Here is a 16,945-nt window from a genome sequence, read left to right as displayed (position 1 = left end):
CGTACGTGAAGTCCTCTTAGTTTGTTAGCTACAATTTGCCTATGAGAGAATTGTTATTAAAACGTCTAAACAAATGATTTTGTAATAGGTGTAGGCTCTTTTGAGAAGCTAGTATTTGGAATCAACATATGGGGACTTAATAAGTAATTGAGTTTATCAATGATTTTATGCATAATATTAGATAGAGCAAATCTTTTGAAGGAGACTGATCTATGACACATGTGCACTGTACTCTTTTTTCCTTTGATCAAGTTTTATCAAGGGGTGAGTACAAGTAGCGGATAGAATCTGAACCAGAATCGAAATCTACCTAGAATCGATACTATGCGAGTAGGTTCTGGTTCCATTTTTTTAGAATCGACATTGTGCGGTTCTGGTTCCGTTTTTGGTTTCGGTTCCTACATGTGGAGAAACTAGAACATGAAAAAAAGAACCTGCAACAGGTACCCAACTTGGAACCTCAGGAAATACCCTGTTTTGGAGTCTGGGCTGAAATAAAATATCTATGAAGAATACAGGGTTTATTGTAATTTTACATATAATAAAATTTAAAATAGAAAAAGTTAAATTTTTACAATAACCTAATTAAATAAATATACAATTATACTTATTACATATAAACTATACCATATAAAAAACTTTAATATATTAATATTAAAGTTTTGATTAATTAAATGTATAATTGGAATTATAACAAATTAAAAGTGTTTTAATGTTATTAAAAATATTATTTTTGAATAAAATAGTATATCTGAATGAATAATAATATAATATTTAGTTATTTACTTCAAGTTCTAAGTATATATATAGTAAATTAGTAATTAATTAATTATATTTGATAAATCGATAAACATTAATACATTACTAGTTAAATGATTACTTAATCAATTATAACATTACATTATAGTTAAATTATTACTTAATTAATTATAAGTTTATAACGTTACATTAGTAATTTAGTACATTATTTAATTAAATAATTAAAATTTTAATTAATTATAACATTACATTATAGATTTATAGTACAATTACTTAATTAATTATAACATTACATTATAAACTAATAATTACTTAATTAATTATAGCATTCCATTATAAACATTAGTACAATATTTAATTAAACGATAAGAAATTTAATTAATTATAATATTACATTAAAAATTTATAGTATGATTACCCAATCCATTATAATATTACATTATAGTATAATCACATAATTAATTATAACATTACATAATTAATTATGACATTATATTATAAACATTAGTAATGTACTACATTAGTATAATACTTAATTAAATGATTATAAATTTAATTAATTATAATATTACATTAAAGATTTATAGTATGTTTACTTAATTCATTATAACATTACATTATAGTATGATCACATAATTAATTATAACATTATATAATTTAATAATTACTTAATTAATTATGACATTATATTATAAATATTAGTTTTTTTATTACATTAGCACAATATTTAATTAAATGATTAAAAATTTAATTAATTATAGTATTATATTATAAATTTATAGTATGATTACTTAATTAATTATAACATTAGGTTATAAACAAATGATTACTTAATTAATTATAACATTCTATTATAAACATTAATACAATACTTAATTAAATGATTAAAAATTTAATTAATTAAAACATTAAATTAAAATTAAATAATTACTTAATTATTTATAACATTACATTATATTATAATTACTTAATTAATTATAACATTATATAGTTAAATGATTACTTAATTAATTATAAATTTATAACATTACATTATAAACATTAGTAATTTATTACGTTAGTACATTACTTAATTAAATGATAAAAAAATTATTTAATTATAACATTACATTATATAGATTTATAGTATAATTACTTAATTAATTATAATATTCCATTATAAACATTAGTACAATACTTAATTAAATGATTAGAAATTTAATTAATTATAATATTAAATTATAGATTTATAGTATGATTGTTTAATTAATTGTTTGTGTTTTGGTTTTGATTGAGGAATTCTATGTGAATTGTGATGAATTAATTGAATTCAAATGTTGCTTAGAGATTAGAGGATTTATGAGTCACATTGGACACAAATGAATGAGTAATCAAATTTTGTTAGTGATGTATTTGTAAACTTTTAAGGTATTTTTGTCATTTTTTAAACTAATAGGGGTTAATTGATTTTTTATAAGGTACTTGGGAAAGGAACCGAAACCTGCATTTTAAGTTCCGGTTCTTTAAATTTAAGAACTTGCACTGTACAGTTCCGATTCTGGTTCATTTTTTTGGGAACCTGCACTGTGAAGTTCCGGTTCTAGTTCCCCTGAAAAATACAGGGTACCTGAAAGTACTCACCCCTAATTTTATCCTATTGTTTTATTGGCTTAGATGGCTTCTCATCTTTGGCTCACATTTTCATTTGCAAAACACACTTGAATCGGCATAAATCTTAGTTAAAGAGCAATAATTCAAGAGCCCCCCGTTATTCTATCTCTTTCTAGTCCCTATCCTATTATATGATTACAGTTTCATCCCTTCCTAGATTTCTCTTTTATTTTATTCATTTTACAACAGATATGAAATGAAAAAAGAGGGTGGGGGTGTTCATTAATGTTAGTGGGAGGCCAAAACAGTACTACTGGCTGAGCCTGTGATTAAAAGGACGCATTTTGCTTGACCAGAAATCCCGGGATTTGGAAATCAAATACTCATATTCTAAGTTTACCATCAACAAATTTCCCAAGAAACTTACCTAAATATCTGTATCATCAATGCTTATGTTGTTAAAAGTTCAAATGACATCGCTGACAGATCTTCCGTAACCAAGATATCAATACGTGCAGATCTATATCCACTCCTGATGGAGACTCGTCAAACAAATTCAGTATTTTATTTAACAAATCCCACCGATTTTATGTGAAAGCAAGCAGTCATTACCTTTTACTTCCACCATCCAATTAAATTAAACTTATATATAGAAGAAGAAGAAGAATAAGTACTGGTAATTACTAAAATACAAACACTAAAAGCGCTTTAACTGGAATCAGTACCTCTTCTTTTCACCTCGGCTTCTTTTCCAACCCAAAAGGACAAAATTTAATTATGAAGCCGAATCTTCTTCACTAATCCCACTACATTTTAATCTCTGCATCACATTCATAAAAAGCAGATCAAGAGAGAACACGCGCAATACAGGAATAATAACCTCAAAGAAGTGGTTTAAAACTGTAACTATTAAGAAACACATCATGCAATGTGGCTGCCACATTAAATATTTGTAACATTACTTGAAATTTATCTTGAAATTAAGCTACAGCTACATGTCTCTTTCTTGAAGCTTCATGAACTCCGATTCTTATACATTCTATTTGTTAGTGCTTATGTTCATTGAAGAACCATCCATAACCGTGAAAACCAGCTCACATAATACCAAGAAAATGATCCAGACTGTAACTGGAGACGATACATAAAGATTAGGGGCTTTGGTTTTGTCAACCATATATGCAAATATAAATTATCAAAGGTGTCGCTCATTAAAATTGCACCAAGAAGTTACAACTAAAAGTACATAAAATCAACTAGGCCGTGCTGCTATCAATAAACCAGGCTCCAAATCTTGAACAAAATCAGTATCAACCGCCAGCTTTCCCTAACAATTGTTTATTCCCCGAAGAAGACGGGTTTATAAGGATAAGGAATTATACCAGTTTATGCTAAATTTTCCCTGTTAGTGTAACACCTAAAACAGAAAGAAAACATACTCCGGACAGTGAGTTCAAAGAATTAAATGAAGAAAATAAAAAAAAAAACTAGAGGGGAGGGGGGAGCGATACCCTTCAAGATGTAAAAAAATTCCACAGCTTCTTCCCAATTGACACTTCACCAGGATGATCTGAACCATCATCATCGTCGTCATCATCATCTTCATCCTCAAGGATTGTACTCCCATTCTCATCTTCATCAACATCTTCTGGTGTACCATTAACTTCCTCACTCAACTCAGTATTTTCAATTGACTTCTGGCCATCAGCATTATCATCAACAATGTCCTCAGTTGCCTTAAACTGTATAACATAATAACTAATGAAAAAGTGGCCCAACAAAAGAAATGCTCAGGAATATCAGCTGATAATCAGCAACTAATACAAACATGGAAAGAGGAAACAGGTTTTACCTGGACAACCCTGTCCTGTGAGAACTCCACACTTTTTACTGCTGTTACCTGCACCAATTGGGTAGATTTGCCATTCTCACTAGCAACTCCCAGAGACAACACAGATGCAGCGCCTGGATTTGGTACTGCTTCCACTACACTAGCACCTTTGGCTATCTTCTTCCCTGTCTTGTTCAGATCAGATGCGGCTTGTGTTGCTACGGCTTGTGCAGCTACGGCTGTGTTTGCACTGATAAAGATTAAATAACATATCAGATTTGGTTGAGTGTGTTCTGTTGCTTGTACAGCTAAAGTAATACTCAAAAAAAATCTAGCAGGATCAATCTTCATTTTCTATCAATTCACCAGGAAAAATCCAACTAGGACACTCAATAAAACTAACATCATTCTACGTATAGACTATAGAACTGCAAAATTGGCAGTCACCATGCCACAAAATTCACTTGCAAATAAACACATCAGGGACTTACGTCTTGTGTCGTCTGAGATTGTATCGCTTCTCTCCTGGAGCTGGTAGGGCTTGAACAACAGTCTGCTGTCTCTTCCTGCGTCCACCAGCAGTGACACTGTCTGAAGGTCCCTCGCTATCAGCACCATCTTGCTCACTTTCTGTAATTTTAGATGTTTGTGATCGTCGCCGCTTCCTTGCAGTACCACCACCAGCTGCCTCCTCAGTATGGCTAGAAATCCCTTGATTATCCTCATGCGCCTGCATGCTCGCATTAAATTTTGCACCTTCAGGGCTTTCCCCAAGAAACTTCTTTGCATCATCAACCACAGCCTTCACTGAGCGTGTTCTGTTCAATCCAGACTTGGGCTTCCTCCCAGGTTTCCGGCGAGCACTCCTTAGTTCTGACTGCAGGGAATCTTCAGGAATGTCTTGTACCTTGCTATCCATGTAGCTATGATCATCAACAGATGGAGCATACCCATCATCCACCTCTCTGATTGTGTTATCAGATTGGAGCTGTTGAAAATCAAAGGAATCATTTGCCATCCTGAGAGATGGTTGGAATTCATCTTCTGGAATTTTGCATGATCTTGCTTCTTTACTGACAAGCACACCAGACCCCTCAGTCTTTTCTTGCTTATCAGCTGGCACAGGTAACTGTAGTTGTTCCTCTCCCAAAACTGAAGTAGAACCACGAGCACTCTTTTTAGTAGGAGAGATGCTAAAAATCCTAGAAGTGCATTTACGTAACCAAGACATGCGACCTCCAGCATCTGCATATCCCAAATCAAGTGCATGAGATCTCTCAGTATTTGAATCATATGGAACACCTATAGCACCTTGAAGGTTGCCCAAAGATCTATCAGCCAGAATTGATAAAGGAAGAGCATCCTCATCTTCCACATCAGGTAATCGCATATCGGAAAGTACAAATTCCCTTGTCATTTCTCCACAGTTCTCACAACTCTTTTGCTTCTCAACAAACTCAAGGAAGTGTTCTTTTTCGCGCTTAAAATGTTTGCGATCATGATAATGCCTCCTGCAAAGAATGTCAAGCTCATCAATGTCCTTGCGCATTCCAAGTTGTTGTTCTTTCAGCTTTTCTTTGTTCATTTTAACTTCCTGCTTCTGCCTCTCGAATTCATCCCTCTCACATCTTATTTCTTGCATTTCTTTCTCAGCAACTTCCTTCAAGTGATTTAATTCATTAAGTTCTCCCTCTTTCTTTTCATAAAATGCTCTCTTCCTTTCCTGCAGATCTTTTTCCATTCTTTCCTGTCTATTCAGTATGTCAGATTCTTGATTCATTTTCTGCGTCTCAAAATCTTCAAGCATCTTCTTGCGCTCATTTTGAGCATTTTCAGATAAAAGCAACTGCTCATGCTTCATTGTTGCTTCAAATGATTCTTTCTTCAGTCTAATAGCTTCCAACTCCCTCTGAATATAATCCTGCATTGCAGATTCCTCTTTTTTAAATCTTTTTTCTTCTGAATGCTGCAATTTTTCCAACTTATGTTTCTCTTCAGCAATATTTTTCAGCTCTTTACTAATTTCATCTCTTTTCTCATCTAGCCCTTCCCATTCTTTCTCAAACCTCCCCCTTTCCTGTTTCAAATCTTCATGTTCCTTCAGAAGTAACTCCTGCTGATGTCTGAACATTTCTATCTGCTGTTTCAACTCTGACTTCAAACGCCGATGTTCCGACCTCTCTTCTTCAATAATTTTAAGCTTCTGACGTTCTTCTTGAATCTGGAACTCCTGCTCAGAAGTTTCAGCCTCTAACTTATCAATGTCAGATTTGAGAATCTCCAAGCTCTCTCTGTCAGCAATCAATTGTTGCTTTTCAAACTCCAAATTTTTCTCCTCAGCTTTCAAAATCTTTTCTGTTTCTTTTACAGATTTCAACCTTGCTTCAAGATCCTTCCCTTTCTCTTTAACTCTCACTGACTTCTTATCCAATGCTTGTTCTCTTTTTCCCAACTTCTCTTCCTTGTGTTTAATTTCAAATTCCTTCTGCTCCAGGGCAGTTACCTTGCTTCTCATTTCCTCTTCAACTGATTTCCTCTTATCTTCCAGTTCTCGCTCAAACTCCTGCCTCTTAGCATCCAGAATGCACTTTTGATCATCAAGAAGCTTCTGAATTTCCACCTGAAAAAAGACCCATGGTTGACAGAAATTCTAGAATGCCAACTTAATTATATAACTACAATCTAGCCAGCTTAACAAACAAAAGCAAAGAAAGAACAAACAGCATCACATTCTCTCCCTAGAGACCAACTAATGTAACCATTCTAACTAGCACTCTTCTTAATCAATAAGTGAAAACTAACATACACAAATTAACAGAAACAGATGCTCAAGTGCAAATATGCACACTAATTGGAATATGTAGCGATTAACTGTCACTCCAGTTAAAGCAAAACTCAATAGTTATAGAAATTCACCACTCTGAAAAGTCCTGCAAGCCTCAGCAACTCATTACGTTTGCCAATCAACATATGAGGCAGCAATAGTTGACGTGTTGAAATAAATAAAGAGTGAGAAAGGCAGGGAAGGTGAACGCAAGAAGGAGAGATCTATGTATCAAGCAAATGTAAGGATCATCATGAAGTTTAATAGTGGGATACAAACTCTGGCTGCCATGTGCAGCTTAAGAGGCAAAAATTGCAGCACACATGAAGAAGTTTAATTCTAGTAAGGCTATGAAAAGAACTAAAGCCAGAGGCTCTCAACAGCATTTACACACCCACAAACCAGGAAATAAATAGATGCTTAAAATTGGTAAATATTTGCAAACATCTAAAAGGCTTGAACAATTTGACAAGCAAAATCAAATGATGCAAGTCAACTTGCAAGTCCAACATCTAACAATCTTGCTCACTTTGAATAGCAAAAATCAGGAAAAGCAAAGGGAGGGGGGAGCGATACCCTTCAAGATGTAAAAAAATTCCACAGCTTCTTCCCAATTGACACTTCACCAGGATGATCTGAACCATCATCATCGTCGTCATCATCATCTTCATCCTCAAGGATTGTACTCCCATTCTCATCTTCATCAACATCTTCTGGTGTACCATTAACTTCCTCACTCAACTCAGTATTTTCAATTGACTTCTGGCCATCAGCATTATCATCAACAATGTCCTCAGTTGCCTTAAACTGTATAACATAATAACTAATGAAAAAGTGGCCCAACAAAAGAAATGCTCAGGAATATCAGCTGATAATCAGCAACTAATACAAACATGGAAAGAGGAAACAGGTTTTACCTGGACAACCCTGTCCTGTGAGAACTCCACACTTTTTACTGCTGTTACCTGCACCAATTGGGTAGATTTGCCATTCTCACTAGCAACTCCCAGAGACAACACAGATGCAGCGCCTGGATTTGGTACTGCTTCCACTACACTAGCACCTTTGGCTATCTTCTTCCCTGTCTTGTTCAGATCAGATGCGGCTTGTGTTGCTACGGCTTGTGCAGCTACGGCTGTGTTTGCACTGATAAAGATTAAATAACATATCAGATTTGGTTGAGTGTGTTCTGTTGCTTGTACAGCTAAAGTAATACTCAAAAAAAATCTAGCAGGATCAATCTTCATTTTCTATCAATTCACCAGGAAAAATCCAACTAGGACACTCAATAAAACTAACATCATTCTACGTATAGACTATAGAACTGCAAAATTGGCAGTCACCATGCCACAAAATTCACTTGCAAATAAACACATCAGGGACTTACGTCTTGTGTCGTCTGAGATTGTATCGCTTCTCTCCTGGAGCTGGTAGGGCTTGAACAACAGTCTGCTGTCTCTTCCTGCGTCCACCAGCAGTGACACTGTCTGAAGGTCCCTCGCTATCAGCACCATCTTGCTCACTTTCTGTAATTTTAGATGTTTGTGATCGTCGCCGCTTCCTTGCAGTACCACCACCAGCTGCCTCCTCAGTATGGCTAGAAATCCCTTGATTATCCTCATGCGCCTGCATGCTCGCATTAAATTTTGCACCTTCAGGGCTTTCCCCAAGAAACTTCTTTGCATCATCAACCACAGCCTTCACTGAGCGTGTTCTGTTCAATCCAGACTTGGGCTTCCTCCCAGGTTTCCGGCGAGCACTCCTTAGTTCTGACTGCAGGGAATCTTCAGGAATGTCTTGTACCTTGCTATCCATGTAGCTATGATCATCAACAGATGGAGCATACCCATCATCCACCTCTCTGATTGTGTTATCAGATTGGAGCTGTTGAAAATCAAAGGAATCATTTGCCATCCTGAGAGATGGTTGGAATTCATCTTCTGGAATTTTGCATGATCTTGCTTCTTTACTGACAAGCACACCAGACCCCTCAGTCTTTTCTTGCTTATCAGCTGGCACAGGTAACTGTAGTTGTTCCTCTCCCAAAACTGAAGTAGAACCACGAGCACTCTTTTTAGTAGGAGAGATGCTAAAAATCCTAGAAGTGCATTTACGTAACCAAGACATGCGACCTCCAGCATCTGCATATCCCAAATCAAGTGCATGAGATCTCTCAGTATTTGAATCATATGGAACACCTATAGCACCTTGAAGGTTGCCCAAAGATCTATCAGCCAGAATTGATAAAGGAAGAGCATCCTCATCTTCCACATCAGGTAATCGCATATCGGAAAGTACAAATTCCCTTGTCATTTCTCCACAGTTCTCACAACTCTTTTGCTTCTCAACAAACTCAAGGAAGTGTTCTTTTTCGCGCTTAAAATGTTTGCGATCATGATAATGCCTCCTGCAAAGAATGTCAAGCTCATCAATGTCCTTGCGCATTCCAAGTTGTTGTTCTTTCAGCTTTTCTTTGTTCATTTTAACTTCCTGCTTCTGCCTCTCGAATTCATCCCTCTCACATCTTATTTCTTGCATTTCTTTCTCAGCAACTTCCTTCAAGTGATTTAATTCATTAAGTTCTCCCTCTTTCTTTTCATAAAATGCTCTCTTCCTTTCCTGCAGATCTTTTTCCATTCTTTCCTGTCTATTCAGTATGTCAGATTCTTGATTCATTTTCTGCGTCTCAAAATCTTCAAGCATCTTCTTGCGCTCATTTTGAGCATTTTCAGATAAAAGCAACTGCTCATGCTTCATTGTTGCTTCAAATGATTCTTTCTTCAGTCTAATAGCTTCCAACTCCCTCTGAATATAATCCTGCATTGCAGATTCCTCTTTTTTAAATCTTTTTTCTTCTGAATGCTGCAATTTTTCCAACTTATGTTTCTCTTCAGCAATATTTTTCAGCTCTTTACTAATTTCATCTCTTTTCTCATCTAGCCCTTCCCATTCTTTCTCAAACCTCCCCCTTTCCTGTTTCAAATCTTCATGTTCCTTCAGAAGTAACTCCTGCTGATGTCTGAACATTTCTATCTGCTGTTTCAACTCTGACTTCAAACGCCGATGTTCCGACCTCTCTTCTTCAATAATTTTAAGCTTCTGACGTTCTTCTTGAATCTGGAACTCCTGCTCAGAAGTTTCAGCCTCTAACTTATCAATGTCAGATTTGAGAATCTCCAAGCTCTCTCTGTCAGCAATCAATTGTTGCTTTTCAAACTCCAAATTTTTCTCCTCAGCTTTCAAAATCTTTTCTGTTTCTTTTACAGATTTCAACCTTGCTTCAAGATCCTTCCCTTTCTCTTTAACTCTCACTGACTTCTTATCCAATGCTTGTTCTCTTTTTCCCAACTTCTCTTCCTTGTGTTTAATTTCAAATTCCTTCTGCTCCAGGGCAGTTACCTTGCTTCTCATTTCCTCTTCAACTGATTTCCTCTTATCTTCCAGTTCTCGCTCAAACTCCTGCCTCTTAGCATCCAGAATGCACTTTTGATCATCAAGAAGCTTCTGAATTTCCACCTGAAAAAAGACCCATGGTTGACAGAAATTCTAGAATGCCAACTTAATTATATAACTACAATCTAGCCAGCTTAACAAACAAAAGCAAAGAAAGAACAAACAGCATCACATTCTCTCCCTAGAGACCAACTAATGTAACCATTCTAACTAGCACTCTTCTTAATCAATAAGTGAAAACTAACATACACAAATTAACAGAAACAGATGCTCAAGTGCAAATATGCACACTAATTGGAATATGTAGCGATTAACTGTCACTCCAGTTAAAGCAAAACTCAATAGTTATAGAAATTCACCACTCTGAAAAGTCCTGCAAGCCTCAGCAACTCATTACGTTTGCCAATCAACATATGAGGCAGCAATAGTTGACGTGTTGAAATAAATAAAGAGTGAGAAAGGCAGGGAAGGTGAACGCAAGAAGGAGAGATCTATGTATCAAGCAAATGTAAGGATCATCATGAAGTTTAATAGTGGGATACAAACTCTGGCTGCCATGTGCAGCTTAAGAGGCAAAAATTGCAGCACACATGAAGAAGTTTAATTCTAGTAAGGCTATGAAAAGAACTAAAGCCAGAGGCTCTCAACAGCATTTACACACCCACAAACCAGGAAATAAATAGATGCTTAAAATTGGTAAATATTTGCAAACATCTAAAAGGCTTGAACAATTTGACAAGCAAAATCAAATGATGCAAGTCAACTTGGTTCAGGTTGTAGATTGTTAGAACGAGTGAAACTTATCGTTTTTAGTCCTTTTCGTTTTCTATACCCTTTTGGTGTTCGATGTAGTAGGTACGGTAATAGGCTTTCAATACTGGCAAAAGATAGTTAAACTGAGCCATATGTATTATATTGTAGTTCACGAAATGAAGACAAAAAATAAACAAAAGAAAGACATATTCCAATATTTATATATGATATGTGCAACAGAAAACATTAAGCATTGGAACTCACTCTTTCCCTAGCAGTAAGTTTTTCTTCCAATGTCAATAATTCCTTCTTTTTCACCTCTGATGTGCTTCTTAGGGAGTCAGCTTCCTGAATCAAAAAATCAAGAAAATAAAATTATGCCTCAAAGAAGAGGAAAAATATGAACATAAATAAAATAATTCCAACAAATAAAGATTGGCCAAAAGAACCCACTCTTTCTTTTACAACTAAATCTGCTAATCGGTTATTTATATCATCCTCCCTCTCTTTCAACTTTGAGTTGGACAAATCAATCTTCTTTTCCAACTCTTCAAGGTCCCTCTCTTTCTGCTTTAGAATCCGGTCCTTTTCGTTTGCACTTTCCTCTCTCTGGTTTATGGTTCTCCTAAGCTCAATGAGCATCTCATCCCCCTTTTGTAATTTTGTCTCCCACTCCCGTAAGTCTTCTCTCTGTTTATAGAACGTTGCCTTGTGTGCTTCTCGTCTAAGAACAACAGAATCAAATATAAATTTTTTGCCAATGCCATGTCATTTAATCCAATGCTGAAGCAAGTTTAATAGAAATTATCAAGTTAGATATTAAAGGGACCAAACATGAAACATACTCTGTAATTAGGGAGAGGCGTTCCCTTTGAAGCACACTTTCACGAGCCTCCAACTCTTGCAATTTCATCTCCAGTTCAGAACTCTTTATGTTTACCTCTGCAATTTTGGCTTCAGCGGCATGCATCTTCTCTTCCACCACCAATGACTTCGACTCAATTCCAACAACCAAAGTATTTGCATCAGTCAATTTTTTCTCTGAAAAAAGTTTTACTTTTGCACGCTCCTCTTCCGTATCACGCAAAGCCCTTTCAAGCTGCAGTGACAGAATGCATGATCATGACATACATAAATATAAGAAGAGTACACCACAGAGATTAAGAACCCAATCAGCCAAATGATACATAGTCAAAGGTAAAAAAAAACGTCACATGCAACATTCTCTATATTGATATTAATGGTTAAAACTTATGGTGGACAAAGCAGACTCAAATAATATATATTGAGAAATTGCAAGAAATTTCAATTCTTCTAGGAGCATTACATTATAAATCGTTCTATCTTAATACAACAATAACAGGTAAAGTGTGATTCATTTTAGCCAATGTGGCACAACATATCTAATAATAATACAACAGTGTTGCTTACATTAACACACACCACCTGATAGCAATCATAGTCAATCCCTCTAAAATCTGATGAACTTGATTTTAATTATCCAAACATTTGTGTATTAAAAATATACATTGTAACATATAGAATCAAGGTTAAGGTTTCCAATGACAGTCATGCATTTAATTCTGGCTACAAATTCACTGATACATAAGCATAAAGCATCAACCAGCGAGGATGAATCAACCTTGACAGACTAAAACTTTTTTCCTGCTTAACCAGGGATCTTTGCATAAGAATATCAAGTTACTAATAAGTTTGGTCTAAAGATATGGACGCTCTTCAAGTGAGAAAGAAACATGAATGATCTGCAGAAAGTCATACTTAAGGTAAGAAATCTTTAATTTGGTAATTTGTCATGTAATGATTAAAAGAATATAAAAATAAACAAGCTCTAAAAGGGGTGTCAACCTAACATGGATAAACAAACCTTTGACAATCTAACACTCTTTCTTCCTTTCTACTTAACCATGGATCTTTGCATCAAATAACAAGTTTGATTAGTAAAATTTAAAGAAGCTTTAAAATAGATTTATAATCAGTCACAGTAAAGCTGAAACATTTGTTGATTTAGTTATTGTTATATGAAGAAAAATCTCTAAAATTGGTTTCCAGAGAAGCATTAACCAAGACAATCAAGAGGGAAAAAAATTCATCTAGTAAAGAAATTCACATATCCAGACGTAAAGTTTAATCTCAACGTCTCCCTAACTTTGTGCATGGATAAGCACTATACTGCCTGCAACTGCAAAATTTCTGATATAAATACATACTCACGAGTTAGCAATAGATTATTGCATCTAATAACCAAAATAAAAAATTAAAAGAACGGTTTATTGTAGGACTTAATCCAAAACAAAAAAAAACAGAAAAACGTTCTGTGAATTGAAACTCAGAAAGTAATCATAAAGAACAATATCTGCATTACAATAGTAAAAAAACCGTACAAATATAAAGCATAATCAGACATGCATAGCAAGTATGTATAATTAGAGGATAAAACTTAAAGGTGAAAAGAAATGGCGTACATCAGCCACACACTGCTTCTCCATGCTGAAGGCTCTCCTCAAATTTTCCTCACGCTTCTCAACTTCAGTTAATGCAATTAAATGAGCCGACTGCTCACGTTTCAGGATCTCCTGTGTTTCTTCAAGAGCTTGGCTTAGCTCTTCAAATTTTGAAGTCCATTCTTTCTTCTCAATAAGAAGAAGCCCCATATTATACTGGTAATCAAACAACTGCAACAGAAGAACAGTCTATCAGATGTCAAAAGGCCATTGCTCAAATGTATATTATATAAGGCTTTAACCACACAGTCAATGGCATCTCACATTAGAAACATAATGAAAGAAGTGAGATTATGTAGGAACAAAGGATTAAAGAGAGAAAAGAAAAAAAAATATGAAAAAAAAAATCACCAATTTAAAAAAAATAAAAAAACGATGACTGACTATAGGAAACAATTTATAATTCAATTTAACTTTCATATAGGAAAAGTAAACCTCTTCATCAAATCATATGCCATAAAAGTAGAGGATAGAAATAATACAGCATAAGTAGAAGGCAATTCAACTTTCCATAGAAATCAACTACCACTCACCATATCTTTACAAATTGACTTCATGAAACAGTAAAAGTACGATTGACAGGGTTAAAAAAAAAGAAAAAAAAAAGACATATTTCTTATAGCTCAACTCAACTCAACCGAATTACTGCTAGGGGACATTCAAATGAACCCCTTTCTCCATTAAACACTCGCTCATAATAACACTCTAACCTCACTCTGCTCATTAACCTAACTCCTCAAGGCTACATTGCCATGGGAAAACTACTACATATTATCTTTCATCCTTTCTTTGTTTGATAAATAAAACCAGCTACCAAAATTTAATAAACAAGATAGTCTACATTGAAGGCACAAGCAAAACAAGAAAACCAAGAAAGGAGAAGTCCTAACAATAGTCACGTGAAAAAAGTTGCAGTTTAATTCGCTTGGTCCTTCCTTAAAAATTTAAAATCACGAAATCTTGGTGATCTTATACCTCTTGTTCAAGCTTCGAGGCTCTCTGCATAAGAGCCTCACGTTCTTTCCGCTCCATGGTGGCCTCATCCAATAACCCAGCCTCCCGAAACCCCCTCCAATCATCCTGCGATTCACCCACCTCGCCTCTCGCCAGGCCGTTGGCCTCCAACAGCGAAGTCACGGGTGGCGGCGGCGGTGGTTGGTTTTCAGAGAAAGCAACGGCCTTCCCTTTGCCTCCAAAGTTACTATTTTTCGAAACGGTACCGCTCCTCTGCGTTTCGGTGGCTCGTGGCGTCAGGGAGATTGCCGGAACCGGCCTTCTCTGCGGCGTGAACATGGTTTCTTGTGATCAAGAAATCACTTTCTTGGAAAAGGAAACCCTAACCTTTTTCTTTTGTGTTCCGTACAATTGTAATGTAACGGTAAATCTGACAGAGATTGAAGAAGTTTTGAGTCGGAAAATTGAGAACCTTTTATTTTTATTTTTAAATTTTAAATGATTACAGACTTGAATTGGCTATGGATTCTGAATTATTTTTTTAACTCAGAAAATCCCAGTGTTATTATCAATGCGAAGAAGACTCGCGTCCTCTGATTTTGTTTGTAAGACGGGTTTACTTTTATGTCCCGGAATGTTTTATTGTGCAGTGTGAGACTCGAGGGCATTATTGTCATTGCATAACTGAGGTGGCTTAAGAGCGTGGCGTTTGATATGATCGGTGTAAAATGACGTGTCGGTCACTGATCGTGGGCCTGAAGGCTTCCCAGGTCGGTCTTCAACGGCTCTTTGGATAGGGGTAAATACTGAAAACGAAGAATATTGTGGTCTGCGGTGAAAACACAGAGGAATATTTTTCACACCCGTGACAACTTATAATAATTAAGCTTAGATTATTTGAATTTAGCGAAGGGCTTATGGCAATTATGTTTATCACACGCTTTCGGATTGTTAAATTGTAAATAAGTGTCTCTTTAATACATAAACAATAAATAAAAAAACTCCAAATTTCAACTTAAATTTTGGATACAAATAAATTGTCATTAAGTTTGATTTTTTAATAATTATTGTTTAGTTTTGTTGATGCTTGATTTTGACACAAACGATTTATACGTGCAAAGTGTTAAGTTGTGAAAAATTGTTTTAAGAGTTAAGATAAGGTTGTAAACACAGTTAAATGCAAAAACTGAATAATAAATAAGACATGAGATTTTTATAGTGGTTCAAATACTTAAAAAGATTCCTATGTCCATTGTTTCTTTTATATACGAGAGTTCTACAATAGGTCGCGTATAACGAACAACGAACAGAGATATAATAACTGAATATTCAAATAGAATATAAAGTCATTCTCTTTCTCGTATGTTGTCTTTGTTATTAATTGTAATGAAAGTAAAAGATCCAAAAAAATTAAGAGGGAGAATCATTTATTTATAGTAGCTGAATTAAAGGTAATAATTACAAATCTACAAGTGGGTAGGTGCCGCGCAACTCATTCCTTATCTCCCATTGGCTGATAATTTATGAAATATCTTCAAATTATATGGGACTGGATAGTTGTGCAGTCCCCATTCACTCATAGACAAAACTTGAATCTGTTAGGTTGACGACAATCGTATCCTTTCTATCTTGGTGTGACAAGATAATGTTTGGACAGTGCAAAACTTTATTGAATTCTGATTAGTGCCTGCTGATGTAAGCTTACGTCAATCTTGAATTTTTTTTTAGGCATAACAAGTTTATTTCTCAAAACTCTTGAATTGGAGTTTATCAATCATTCTAAATTTTGGTTAAAAAATGTCATTCTACTGACTCTCCATTGATTTCAAAAATGAATTTTTATTTTATTTTTTTAATAAAAATTGAAAAAAAAATTAAAACCAAAAACATTAACAATTTAAATTTTAAAACAGAAGACGAAACCATTCATACCCACGGACGTCCCCTTAAAATATGGTAACAGTAACACAGCGCAGCATTCACGTGCGACGCTTGCCTCGCCAGTACCCCGTATGGAACGCTGGAGTTTTTAGTCATTTTCACACGCTATTCATGAGCAATATACGTGTCACGGGCAAATTCGTTAGAATTAAGGGTCCACCAAGAGCAAGCAACATTGGGTTCCCTCTTCTACTCAAAACAGTTATGTTTGGACTAAAATTCTCCATAAGTTCTTCCAAAAGGACCAACAAGTCCAAAATCTACCGACGTGGCTTCACGCTGTTGGTCACCTCGTTAACCTGAAACAAAATTAACAAACAC

At 35.1% G+C, this 16,945-nt stretch overlaps 2 protein-coding genes across 2 annotated transcripts; both read right to left on the bottom strand.

Moving 5' to 3' along the window:
* Positions 1-3,222: 3,222 nt before the first annotated feature.
* Positions 3,223-15,254, bottom strand: LOC116132169 (protein CROWDED NUCLEI 3). Its single transcript, XM_031417828.1, has 9 exons — positions 14,705-15,254; positions 13,691-13,900; positions 12,053-12,306; positions 11,661-11,931; positions 11,472-11,555; positions 8,389-10,517; positions 7,919-8,147; positions 7,578-7,808; positions 3,223-3,763 (listed from the first exon to the last, which is right to left on the bottom strand). Exons 1-8 carry the CDS (start codon positions 15,020-15,022, stop codon positions 7,581-7,583), a joined length of 3,723 nt encoding a protein of 1,240 aa, XP_031273688.1. The 5' UTR covers positions 15,023-15,254; the 3' UTR covers positions 3,223-3,763; positions 7,578-7,580.
* On the bottom strand, positions 3,861-7,292 carry LOC116132116 (protein CROWDED NUCLEI 3-like). Its single transcript, XM_031417790.1, has 4 exons — positions 7,281-7,292; positions 4,669-6,797; positions 4,199-4,427; positions 3,861-4,088 (listed from the first exon to the last, which is right to left on the bottom strand). The coding sequence occupies exons 1-4, from the start codon at positions 7,290-7,292 to the stop codon at positions 3,861-3,863; spliced, it is 2,598 nt and encodes an 865-aa protein (XP_031273650.1).
* Positions 15,255-16,945: the final 1,691 nt, after the last annotated feature.

Source organism: Pistacia vera, unplaced genomic scaffold (genome assembly GCF_008641045.1).
Source record: "Pistacia vera cultivar Batoury unplaced genomic scaffold, PisVer_v2 Contig249, whole genome shotgun sequence".
NCBI classification, from domain to species: Eukaryota; Viridiplantae; Streptophyta; class Magnoliopsida; order Sapindales; family Anacardiaceae; genus Pistacia; species Pistacia vera.
The sequence above is the reverse complement of the archived record's forward strand: the minus strand, read 5'-3'. Positions and strand labels throughout refer to the sequence as shown.

Bases quoted from the DNA above. Each gene is read 5' to 3' on its own strand.
- LOC116132116 (XM_031417790.1), bottom strand. The intron at 4,428-4,668 runs GTAAGTCCCTGA...AATCTTTATCAG, and splicing joins AATCTCAGACGACACAAGAC to TGCAAACACAGCCGTAGCTG. The intron at 4,089-4,198 runs GTAAAACCTGTT...TATGTTATACAG, and splicing joins CACAGGACAGGGTTGTCCAG to TTTAAGGCAACTGAGGACAT.
- LOC116132169 (XM_031417828.1), bottom strand. From the start codon at position 15,022: ATGTTCACGCCGCAGAGAAGGCCGGTTCCGGCAATCTCCCTGACGCCA. The intron at 12,307-13,690 runs GTACGCCATTTC...CTGTCACTGCAG, and splicing joins AGAAGCAGTGTGTGGCTGAT to CTTGAAAGGGCTTTGCGTGA. The intron at 10,518-11,471 runs GTGAGTTCCAAT...GTCTTTTTTCAG, and splicing joins AACTTACTGCTAGGGAAAGA to GTGGAAATTCAGAAGCTTCT.